At 37.5% G+C, this 13,218-nt stretch overlaps 1 protein-coding gene across 5 annotated transcripts in view; it reads right to left on the bottom strand.

Annotated features, from left to right (window-relative positions):
- TTC8 (tetratricopeptide repeat domain 8) overlaps positions 1-13,218 on the bottom strand; it is a 57,913-nt gene that overhangs the window by 19,656 nt on the left and 25,039 nt on the right. For 3 of the 5 annotated variants that reach the window (XM_032878599.1, XM_032878596.1, XM_032878598.1), the window contains 3 exons: positions 12,960-13,004; positions 4,985-5,070; positions 765-852 (listed from right to left, as the gene is read on the bottom strand). In XM_032878599.1, coding sequence (XP_032734490.1) covers positions 765-852; positions 4,985-5,070; positions 12,960-13,004 — 219 coding nt within the window. Of the gene's footprint in view, positions 1-764; positions 853-4,984; positions 5,071-9,156; positions 9,163-10,737; positions 10,810-12,959; positions 13,005-13,218 lie in introns of all 5 variants that reach the window. The other 2 variants (XM_032878600.1, XM_032878601.1) reach the window with 1 other exon arrangement.

The following is a 13,218-nucleotide window of genomic DNA, read 5'->3' as shown; positions in this document are numbered from 1 at the left end:
CAAAACTTTTTAATTTTAAAAAATTCATCAAGATACAGCAAGATGATGTCCTAACCACCACTTCATCAAATGTTTCAAATAACCCTGGTGAGGGCCCAGAAATCACTTTTTCCCAGGACCAAAAATTCTGGGGGGTGGCTGTGTGGGGGCCGTAGGGTGAGTTGGGAGCACTGGCTCTGAACAGCCAGGTGACCCTGAAAATCCTGTTTCGCCTCTTTAAGTATCCAGGTCATAAGAATACAAAGGAAATGTTAAAACCTAGGTTGTGGGGGGTGACTACAAAGCTTAAATTCACGTGTGGGTGGGACAGACTGGACAGAATACCTCCTCCTGAACAGGTGTTCAATCGAGGCGAGGTACTGTCTTTGTCATTATGGCAGAGCCAAGAAGCCCAGAACCTCCATGAAAACAATTCTGGTTCTCTGCAGTCTGCTGCGGTGGGAGACAGGCATGCTGTAGAAAAGAAGACCTCTCTGGGGCCCGTTACCCACAGGGGGTGGGAATTAGCCTGTGGCAGTTTCTTCTGCTCTCATGGGCAATCTTTCAAAGGGGTTTTCTTATTTTTCATGGCAATCAATTTCTCCTGAGACAGTTACCCTCCATATGTTCTCACTTTTCCACTTGCTATAAAGAAAAATAAGTCTGAGCACATTAACTTGCCAACAATTCCTGAAGAAACTGGCAACTCTCCATATACATTGGCCAGAATTTGAACATTTATTTTGAGAAGACAGATTTCACTCCAGTTAAGAATACTTACTTACTTTTGCCAAGTAGAGAAATGTATCTACCATTTCCTGCTGCTTCAGGGCTGATTTAAACTGTTTTTCTGCTTCACGATACATTCCTAACCTAAGAACAGCCATTTTAAAAATGAGACATTCAACTTAAAAATAAATGCTACAGCACTTATTCACACACACAGGATATGAATAGAGACAAATCACATTTCTAAGAGTAAGCGTGTACCGAAGAAGGTAATGTCACACACACAAATTATTATCAGCATTATATGTAGATAGTTGAGCACAAAGGTGCCCATTTCCCACATTTGCTGTCCATGTAACCCTCCAGTGGTGCGTAACAAGTCTGTCCGCAGCCTGGACACAGCAGGACTGACAGCTGCCAGCAGCCAGAGCACATCAGTTTACCACCCAAAGAGCTCATAGTCAGCTAGACTTACGGCAATGACCTGAGTAAATGCACTGGGTCTCCATTTTATTAGAAGAACTTAAGGATGGCATTTCTTTGAAAACATGGTCTACTCTGAGACAAAGGCCCATTTTTGAAGCCCTTTTTAAACTGTTTTGATGTAAGTAGTAATTGCTTCTTGAATGATAGTTATACCGTTTTATGATTCTAGAAACATTTTTTCCTTTTTTATCTTCGTATCTGATACAGATTGTCCTAGTCTACAAATGTGAGATTTGTTCCTTGTCTAACGATAATAGTTAGTCCTGATATCAGCCCCATTTTTCTGCCCAGGGAACATTTTATTACAACTGAATCAGTCTTTAGAGCATTAAAGCTCAATCATTAAAGCACACTTGAGCCTGCTCTAGATCTGTTGGGCTTTCTCCTAATGACTCCTCCCTAGCCAGCCAAAAACTGCTTAGGCACTTTATGATGCTTTCATTCTGTGAAATGATTGTTTCATGAGATGTTCCATTGAGCTGCTTTCATCCAGAGCCTTGACAGAAGAGCTCTGACTTTCTTTCTACCCAGGTTGTCTAAGTTGAGCACTGGTATGGCTACACCCAAACAGCTGTTGGAATATATGAGATTGAGGAGGTTAAAAGGGACCCCCCCAAAACTGCCCTAAAGTTAGAATGTGTGAGATGGCAAAAGCCCCACCTCTTCAAAGTTCCCACAACTTTTACCAGGAATATTCACAAAATGTTACCAAAGAGCTCTCAAGTTCTGAAACACAGCATAGTTCTATAGAAAGCTTCAACTGAGCATTCAAATCTTAAGCATGTGGCTAAAGTTCAGCCACACTTAATTATCCAGGGAGTATGTACATTTCTATCTAATATGCCATCTCTTCCCAAAAATGATTTAAAAGGGATTATAGGGACCCCTCGGTGGCTCAGTTGTTAAGCATCTGCCTTCAGCATGGGTCATGATCCCAGGGTCCTGGGATCGAGCCCCATATCGGGCTCCCTGCTCAGCAAGAAGCCTGCTTCTCCCTCTCCCACTCACTCTGCTTGTGTTCCCTCTCTCACTGTGCCTCTCTCTGTCAAATAAATATATAAAATCTTAAAAAAAAAGATTGTAATATAATCCTATAAGATACATATATAAAACAAGAATATGAAAACAAATATTTTTTTAAACAATAGTGATGGAAAGATAAACAAATTAAAATTAAAAGAAAAAAAAGAGCAATCAAAGCCATTTAGCTACGCTGGGAACCAAAGAAAGGAAGGATGGGTCATATACATTTTTTTAATTACTACAGCCTCAAGAGATAACTTCTTCTAATACTAACAAAAAGGAATAACCACATGGGTTTTTCTGCAGGGGAAATTAAGTGGACAATGTATAAAGTTTAGGAATAAGGAAAATATCAGTCAAGTTCATGAATACAGGTCAATATCAGAGAGTCAAAGTCCCAAGATAAACCCACCAACTGCCAACCTTTTATCTCCAATTTAATTCAGTGAATATTGTATGCACAACTGTATGCACATTTCATGATGCAAAAATGAAGATTAAAACCATGAACTAACGGCACAAATAAGAATGGAACAAAACATGTTCACAAATAAAGGGAATCGTATTATGGCCAATAAGAGGAAAAAAAAGGTACATTGAGAGCACAGAGGAGGAGTGAGCCAAGATAGTTTCAGGGAGGAAGTGACAGGCACGATTTTGAGAGCTAGACAGGGTGGGGAGGGGTGGGGCAGGGGGATACCTTAGATGGAAGCAAAATATCAGCTCAGGCACATAGCAGAGTGCACAGCATGGAAGGGGAATGAGTTATTCGGTTTAACTAGAAAGGAGGACACAATAAGTATCGGGAGAAGGGAGTGAGGGGGCAAGCATGGACCAGGACCAGATCAGACATGCTACACTTAAAATGCAGACTCCACCCTAGAGGTCATGGAGATTAGCCAAAGAATCCAACAAGAGCTGTTTTTTCCACAAGTTATGCTGGCAGTGGTATATAAGAAGGATTGGGGAGCAAGAAAATGGGGGCAGAAAACCAAGGTAAGAAGCTAATGGAACAATTCAAGCAAACTAAAAATCAGAATTTAGGCACTGGAGTGGGAATCCGGTGATAGGGGAGCTACTGTAGACCATCCGGCAGAATTTACCGGTCAGGAACAAAGAGATACAGGTCAACTGGGGCTCCATCTTCTGGTAATCCATCCTTGACCTCTCCAGCCCAAGTTAGGAGCTCTTTCTCTGTGCTTCCTGTGCTTGCTTCTGTCACAGTGGAGGCCGTGCTTATCACTGTTTACTGTCCTCTCTCCCCCATTGGACTGTAAATCCTTTGAAGGAAGGGCTATCTAATAAATATTTGTAACCCCTGTGCCTGGCTCGTTAAATATCTTAGTGAGTCAGGAGTGCTGAGCACATACTAAAGATGAGAGGCTATTAAGGGACAGAGGAGAACTAGGATTAATATGGCAAGGTAAACTCATTTAAATGCCATCTTGTACTGATGGCAGAAGGAATCCAAATTGTGCTTTTCTTTAATTATTAAAGATTTCTTAAGGTTTTATTTAGAAGCTCAAGATTTCAAGCTTGCTTTCAGAAATTACATTCATAAAAATTTAATGGTATAATGCTATAAAATTACCTTTTAGTAGAAAATACTTCCTCAGTCTAGCAGCAGAAAAAACACTTAAGTTCTATATAAATTATCTAAGTGGAAAGTAGTCTTAATTTCAACCAAAAAAGAATAAGCATCCTTTTTATTCCATTTATATATTTCCTTTTCCTCACAGTGTTTGGTAAGTAAAGTTCGTAAGTACTAAAGGATGCTCACAGTAACTGGTCTACCTTGTTCTGAATACCAAACAATGTATTTATATTTGTAAAATACAGTAATTGCCCATTTGTCTCTATTTTTCAAAGGCTCCAATACCAGGCAACAAGTTTTAGTTCTCATTTACTAGTTGTTGTACAATATTATAAAATTAATTACAATTTTTCTGACCTTTCAATTAATTTGCTTAAAAATGTGTGTAGGGGCACCTGGGTGGCTCAGTCAGTTAGGCATCTGACTCTTGATTTCAGCTCAGGTCATGATCTCAGCATCATGCGATCGAGCCCTGTGTGGGGCTCCATGCTCAGCGGGAAGTCTGCTTGAAGAGTCGTACCCTCTGTCCCACCCCCACTTGTATGCACACTCTCCCCCTCCCCCAAAAAAGTGTGTTTAAACATTAAGTGAATTAATGTAAGAATATTCAGATTCTAAACTGTGTGAATTCTAAATTGTGTGAATTTGGACAAGTCACTTTATCTTTCTGAGGCTCAATTTTTCTCATCTGGACAAAGAGCTAATGATAATAGCAATAATCTCCAGGTGCTGTGAGATTTAAGTGAGATAATGTTACATGTGGAGAAGCAAGCTCTCAACTGTGAAGCACTTTACAGATGTGAGGCATCAAGGGACATAAAAAGATCTGCGAGCAAGAGAAGAGGAATGGGAAGCACCAGACAGTTCTAACAGGTCCGTTACTAACTAGTCTTTCACTAAGGAGTTCCTGATGAAAATTACAGGCTTTCTCTGGCCTCAGCTTCCTCACCTGAAAAGGTGTGTTGGATCTGATGATCTGCCCAGCACTACCATTTTATTATTCCAAAGGTATGAGTTCTTAGTGCTACCATGTTTAAATGTTTTCACACCTAAGTCAAAGACATAGTTCTCATTTCTTCCCGAGGAAATCAACCCACAAAAAAATAACGATCAGAGTTGAGACTCTAAAATATGCCACCTATTTAAGCCCTTCACAAATAATCAAAATTTTACCTGTAGTAACATTTTCCAATCTGCACTTTCCACCACCAGTCCTTGTACTGAGAGTGCTCTGTGGACAGGGCAGCCAAGTCCAAAGCCTTTGAAAACAATTCATTTTGGATTAGGATTTTCTTTTTGAACAATGAACAGAAACAATAAATAATGAAATAAACCATATAATTAGCATCAATCAAAACATGCATTAGAAATCAGACAGAAACTCAAGTTGCTCATGTTTCCAGATGGCTCCACCAATTTTCCCTAAATAATCAGTTCCAGACTGGAGGGCTGGCAGCAGATGAATAGTAAAAACTGATCAAAGAAAAGCAGATGTACAATATATTAGAATACAGTTTTAATATACAGAGCACAAAATGGCTATTAAAAAATCCCCTAAGTTGTATGCTCTCCCCACCCTTTATCTACCATCCAATGTGTCAAAGCACCTCTAAACTCAGTGGCAGCCAAGCCTTCGGTGTGCCAGCCAGGTCCAACTGCAGGCCCCACTTGAAGACAGATGTAGAGAAATAGAGAAAGAGCAAGTAAGCAGAGAGGAGGAGGTCTAGAAAACAGCATCATGAAGCGCCAAAGGAGCAAGGGCACTTGGATATCCGTCATCTTCCATGGCCACCGTTCTATCATTCTGACCCCAGTTCACCTCTAGTGATGCTGAGGGTCAGACTCATCTTCACTGCAGACTGAAACAGATCTTCTGAGCTGCTTTCTTATTTTACATGTGTTTATCCCTTTCTCTCTCATGTCTTCTAGTTTGTTCCTTCTAGTGTTTATTCAAGATCAGACATGAGATGACTAAAAGGGACTTAGGATTTTATACAGAAGAAGCAGAAACCTTTTGGACAAAAAGGAAAGCAAGTCCATCTTTACACAAATTTGAAGCTCAGATGATCTGGTGAATTAAAACTCAGATTATTAGTTAAAAGAGAATTCTCATGTTTTATTTATGACTTGTTCTCTCAAGGTTGGAAAGCTCTTATTCTTTAGCCAGTGTTAGTATTACCGTGCTAGCCAACAGTTAAAGTAACTCTCAGATTTCAGTTCTATTAGCTCAGAATATATCCCATATTACTGTCCATGTCTTAATATGAACTCTTTCCTGAAATGCAAGCCAGATGAGTTCCTAACGCAGATTTAATAACTTTTCTTTGTGTTCCCCATCTTTTCTTGCTCCAGGGGAGACTTCTAAATATGCAAGCTCTTTATAAAGGTATGATATCACCACACTGAGGTTCTAATGGACCTGAAAAAAATCAACACCTCTATTGGAAAGCTATGGGAATTTAAAACAAGCCACACACTACTTTCATATGCTTATTTTCCTTTTTCCCCAAGCCAGAAATAAAAGTGGAAGCCAAAAAATGCGGGAGGAAGTATAACTTTCATTAGCATTATCTCTGAAAATACTCAAAAACCGTATTTTTTATCAGCTCAATTGAGGACTCCATTGTAACTATCTGAACATATTAATTTTAACTTAATCTTTACAAAGAACTCTTCCAGCAGATAGATCATATTCACTCTCATGTTTAATATAACAGACCTTCTAGTTTTTCAGAAAAATATGTCACTCTAAATTTGTCACATATTCCAATTTCCCAAGGTTAGGTTTAGCACTTACTACAGGCTGCTGAGTTTGCTGATGGTTCTAAAACAAGTCTTCCTATGTTAGATGTCTCATGTTTGTGCTGAACTGATTAAGAAAATTAACATGAATTGCTGGTATAGAATAAAAATTGTAAAAAAAATACATTTTAGTGATCATTCATCATATGAACACTAAGGGTTCACTAGACAAAACTATTTGTGACCATTTCAAATGGGCCTTAAGCTCCCTGAGGAAAGGTACTTCTTTCTTCCTACACATCTCTGTTGTTCTGATATGTTTCTATGCTATTTTTTGTCTATTTTTTTTATTAACATATAATGTCTTATTTGCCCCAGGGGTATAGGTCTGTGAATCGTCAGGCTTACACACTTCACAGCACTCACCATAGCAGTAAAAGGCTCTCGGGAATGATGTATTGATTGAATTAATTCTATTCCTTATTTCTGACTTTTATTGAAAATAACTTAAGAGCCAAACAAACTGTCATAGTAATAAGATTCATAATGAAAAGCTGTTAACATTTTAAAATGTTAAAGCAATGACAGATCTATATTTCTTTATTTTTCCCAATTTTTAAAAACAAATGACTACATAATATTTTAGAATCTTTGAATAATTTAATCAATCTGATATCTAGATATTAATGAAGGTCTAGAATGTCCTTAAAAGCCATAAGTTTATAAAAGTCCATAAGGAGAGGGGACCTTGGCAGATCTAGACCACATGATGTTTGTGAATATACCCGAGTGTCCCAGTGTATTTCTGAGTTAACAGTGCTCCAACCACTAATATTTTTTTTAAAAACCAGCCATCCTTTAGCTATTGTTTGAGTTGCAACAACTCTAGGATGATGAAATTAAAGCGCATATGGAAATAAAGATTCCAGAATCAGCCCACGTGCCACTTTAATTTTGCCAGTAGTGCCAATATCACCCCAAAAGGCACAAGCAAGGAGGGAAGGGGGTTAGTAAGGACTCAAAGGCAGAAACAGAGTTTTCCATAAATCAACTTTACTTATCGCCTATCACTTCATAACATTCTCTGTAGTTACGTACACTATCCTCCAGATTTGTCTATAGACAAATACAGAATCATCAACCCACACGGCACTTAGTTTTGTCAGTACAGCCCACAAAAACGGAAAAAGCATTAAGAATGGAAAGACAGGAGGACAGTTTTCCACGGAAGATCAATTTCATTCTTTTTTAACATTTAAGTACATCTTCACAGTATCCTCCCTATTTGTCTATAATATTCTCTGTATCTGTGTGAAATAGTTTACTGAAAAAGAAATTTGGAGGCCACCCAAAGTAACTAATATAAAAGTACCTCTGATTTCTTAAGGGTATTAAAAAAACAATTTCTCTCTTCTCTTTCCAGCTATAGTTGTAAAACATAGTTTGGGGAAAAAAAGGTATAAAAATGTACAAATGTATGCTTTCTGCTCATTTCCTAAATCCTTCCCCCATTGATAAAATAACATTTGTGGTAAAAATCTAAAATGACATCTTAATGGAACAAGCTGATCCATAACAGAACTATAATGTGATGAGCCCATAACAGAATAAAAAAACAGATACAGGGCGTCTGTCCTACTCGATACCGCTCACATGCATCACACGCAGGCACTCAATATTTCCATGTTTGAAGAATAACCCAATCAAGCAATAAGCCAATTGATAAATTAATGAATAAAAGGAAAACAGAGGAATGAACAATTTGTGCTTTTTACTAAGTAAAAACAAAAATTGCTTAGTTTCATGTTCCATAAAATATGTGTTTTGAGAGTAAGCAGATGAAAATAACAAGCAGCATGCAATTACAAGCATTTTAATTTTTACTGCCCCTAATTTGTAGCTAAACTTACAAATGAAATGTCATTATAATATTATTAAAAATTTTGGAAAAAAATGGATAAAATTCTAGTCAAATTAGATAATTTCCATTAGTGCCATGAGGTATAGATTTTTATTTACTATTATAATGTAAGCTATTGGCACCATGTAGGCATTAATAAATATTTGTAGAATTAATACAATATCAACCCTGTAATGCTTTTATTTCCAATTTTTGGTAATACCTTCTAGTATATGTTATAAGTATATATGTTTAGAGTGATAATTCTTTTTAATGTATGTGTTAAAGTATATAGTCGGCTTAACATTATAAACACTTTTCTGTTTCTGCCCAATTTTTATGATTATAACTTTTAATGGCTGCATAAAGGCCCAGAACACAGTATGTTATAATTTACTAAGCTCATCTTCTATCATTGAACATAGAGTTTATCGTAGTCGTCTTTGCTACTACAACCAATGTGACAATGAACATCTTTGTAACTACAGCACTTCTTTGTGAAATTTCTTGAAAAGGGAAATTACAGAAACAAATTAAGTATGTTTACAGCTATCTGTTTCATATTATCATACCCTTTTCCAAAATATTATACCATGTAAAATATTATCTATAAAGTATCAGTATAAAAATTACTCTTCTCTCTCCCAGCATTTTTCCCAACTTTCATAAACAAAATTGTAAGTCCAAAATTCCTTTAACTTACATTTTTGTGTTAGAAAGTACATCTCTAATGTGCTTGTTTACTGGCATTTTCTCTAATGTAAATTTTCTGTTTCTGGATCATTTCCATTTCCATAAAACATTTCCTAACAAAGTCAGATGAGCTTTTTCCTATTTACAAACACTAACATTTTAAAATCATGCTCATATACATATTTCACCCTTCTGTTGTCCTTCTATGTTTCATTTTGTTTTGTTTCTGCTCACTGTGCAGAGATATAAATGAATCAGTTAAGTCTTTATCCTTTGTGATTGCTTTATAAATCCAACCAAATCTGTGAACTATTCTGTTACTTACTGGTTTAATTTTTTTTTTAAGATTTTACTTATTTATTTGACATACAGAGATCACAAGTAGGCAGAGAGGCAGGCAGAGAGAGAGAGGAGGAAGCAGGCTCCTCGCGGAGCAGAGAGCCCGATGCAGGGCTTGATGCGGGGTTCGATGTGGGGCTCAATCCCAGGACCCTGGGACCATGACCTGAGCCAAAAGCAGAGGCTTTAACCCACTGAGCCACCCAGGCGCCCCTGGTTTAATTTTTCAAAAAATTCTTCAGTCATCAAATGTCTACAAGGAAGTCTTTAAACAAATTTTCTCAACAGCGTTGTTTACTGAAGTATAAGGCTCTGTTTCAAAAAGTGAAAAAAATTGCACTCAATGTTGCCTGTTTTGGGAGTATTAAAGAGTCTTTCACTATTCCTAAGAATAAAAATAAAAAATTTGTAGGTGGAAACTTTAGCTCTCAAACAGAATTTTGTAATACTCCCTTACTATTGAGATCTGACAATAATTTTTGCTGTGCCTTTTCTCTTAATTTGTGGACTTTCTCCCTTGAGTCAGAAGACACACTCCCTCCTATTTGTCTGTTATATGGAGCTCTGGCCTTCAAGTTCTATTCATGCTCCCAGGTCTATTTTCCTACATTAGGAGGTCTAGCATTCCAGCTTTCTATTAATCAATGCCTTTCAAATCATATTCTTTAGCAGTAGTTCCCAACCCTGGCTGAAAATTCGCATTGCCTGTGGAGCTTTTATTAACAACAAATTTACCAGACATACCCGTGGGGATCCTGATTCAGAGGGTCTAGCACGGATCCAGAAATCCATTATGTTAAAATCACCAGGTGGTGCAGAAACAGTAGGATTTAGGAAATACTTAAGAGCCCTAGGCTTTGAGGGGCTGGAGCTCACGCGGTGGAGTGAGGAGGAAGCCGGGTGGGTGTGTTCTTGGTCGGCTACTTCTGCTTGAATTCAAGCAGCCCTGTTATGTCTGTTTTACACAGCAGGATCTGGAGGAGATTTCATTTGAATAGAAAGGTTGTGCTGCTTCAAGAAAAAATTTGAAAGTCACTGCTCTATTTGTTTAAGGTTTTCAAATTTTAAAATTTTAAGATGTTCAGATTTTTTTTTAATCGATGACTATGAAGAACGGTGAAAACATTCTAAAATACTCAGATAGTAAGTAAAGGTCAAAGTCTGTTAGACTCTACAGAGTCCTTAGAGTCCTTAGAATCTTTAGAATATAGAATATAAGTTCAGTTAGTGCAGAGAATAAACCCTATTTTATTTCAATGTGGTTGCTATTCCTCAACACCATCATATCAATGCCAAGATGTAGAGTGACAGCCTCAAGATGAATCTATCGATAAAGACACCATCACCATGATCTACAGTGTACAATCCGTCTACATTCTGAACCCATCGTCTGCAACTCCTCCCCTCACAGACCTCACCCCAGCCACCCTGGCTCCTTACTATTTCTTGAACAATCCAAGCACATTTCCACTCAAGGCCTTTGCAGTTAAAGTTCTCTCTGACTTACAGATTCTTCCTACACAGGACTGTAGGGTCTGTGCCCCTCCATTAGATCTCTGTTTAAGTGTCTTTTCAGAGTAGATATCACTGACCACCTTCCACCCTCCACCCCCAAAACAGCATCTTCCCCCCACAGCACTGTCCAATCCCCTCCCTGCTTTCGGGCTCTGTTGCTCTCACAGTACTTATTATCCCAGGACATGTGATGTGTTTCTAAATTTGCTAGTTGTCTCTATTCCTTGCACAACCAGGATATAATCTCCAAAAGAGCAGAGATTTTGTCTGCCTGCTTCACTCTGTGTGATCTTAGGGCTTAGAACAGTGGCTGGCACACTGTCATGGCCCAGACAGTTTTAGATGAAAGCACGTATGTCTCTTCAATCACTGAATTAATCCTCAAAAAGTCCAAGATACAGCTTTCTGCTATGTAGAGACTGACTCCCTTATTCGGATGTTTCTTTATAAGGGCAGTTTAACTACATGATATTACATGTCTCACTGGAAGCCTCTGCCCAGCTTTGTATTAAGTGAAAATAGCATGTACCGACTTACTTACAGGAAACGTGCATGACATCTGCTCCAGACTTGGTTTCTCTTCTTCCCTACATGGCCACACGCACTAGCCCCTCTCGACAGACAACTTCCACGTTGTGCGTGTGGGGTGCAGGCTCTCGCCAACCGTTAGTACCAGTGGTATCTCCACTTGGGCAGCTTGTCACGATCTCCCTCAAAACGCCTTCAAGTGAATTACGCAGCTTCCGTAGAAATTGACTTCCTTCTCTAATTATCCCATTTCTGTTACTAAAACAATCCTTCTTCTCGTAACATCTTTAGGAGGCAGATTTGATGTGTGTCTTTCCTCTGTCCTCCACATCTAATTTATCATCATGTTCTGTCACTTCTTCCTTTAAAATGTCTCTTTGATGCTCCCATTTCTTAGTAGATGGCCTATTTATTTCTCACTCTATACCCTGTTCATGTTTTTACTCTTTCTTCACATTTATTTTCCTTCCTTCTCCCAAAAAATCTGACTGATTTTTTGGCTCTTTATTGATATCACCCCTCTGATTTTTTTTTTTTTTTCCCTTTGCTACCTGGTGACAATTCCACAGCTTGGCAATTACCTCTTTAATTGTTTCATTATGCCAATTTTCTTTTCTCAGCTATATTGCACAGCTTATAGAGTCAAGAAAACAAATATTTTTATTAGTTTTCCTAGTACATAGCAGAGTGGTTGACACACAGAAAACACAACTGAGGAAAACATTTTTATTTTCCTGAATATTTAACATATGGTTATAAAGTTTTTTCCCTAAACTAAAAATAATATGAGGGAAAACACTATCATTAGACACTGCAGAATTAACTATGTTTAATTTGACAAAATTTGTGAGGTAACTGGTCATTTGCATATTAGCATGTAAGAGTGAAATAAATAAATTCATAAGTATATAACAAAACTCTGCTAAGAAGCTACCAAGGTAATTGAATATTACTGAAGCTCGGTGATGGGTGATACTCACTCATTATATTATTTTCTCTACTTGTGTGTGTTTGAATTTTTCTATCATAAAATGTTGTTGGGGGAAGGGGTGCATTACAAAGAAATAAGAAACACTCACATGATCTATAATAATACCCTATATGGACTACAGGAAAAAAATGAATCAACAGTGCTAACTATTAGCATGAAAAAGATACTGTAGCATAAACACACTATGCAGTATTCTCAGTTATCTGTACCTTGCTCTTCAGTGGATATCTACATACTCTTGGACCAGGCACAGTTCTTACCAATTCTATATTTATAATAAATTTTCCTGTTGTAACTGACAGTGGATTTGAAAGTATCAGTAATGCTCCAATTTTTAATAATTCCATCTGTTTATAAGGTAAAAAACAGAACATTTCAGAATCAAAATCCCCAATGTCAGAAAAAATTACAAGAGAAAACGGCATGAATTCAAAACTTACGGTCTTAACATCATTTTCATGATGAAAGATATACTCGAACAAAGCCTATGAAGAAAAAAAAAAGCCAAAAATACATTAGATTTTATTTTAACAAAAGCACTGTATTGTTATATCAAAACTGAAAGACATTTTGACAGCAGCTGGGTTGAACCAAAATAACAAGGTACTCTAAAAAAAAGTACCTTTACAAGTTAAGGGTCTATCCATTATTACAATCGCCATTTTAAAATATAGCGATTTATACCTGATTCCTGTTTTT

The sequence above is a fragment of the Lontra canadensis genome, unplaced genomic scaffold (genome assembly GCF_010015895.1).
Source record: "Lontra canadensis isolate GAN:19392208 unplaced genomic scaffold, GSC_riverotter_1.0 scaffold64, whole genome shotgun sequence".
Classification (NCBI taxonomy): Eukaryota; Metazoa; Chordata; class Mammalia; order Carnivora; family Mustelidae; genus Lontra; species Lontra canadensis.
This window is presented reverse-complemented; position numbering and strand designations above follow the sequence as displayed.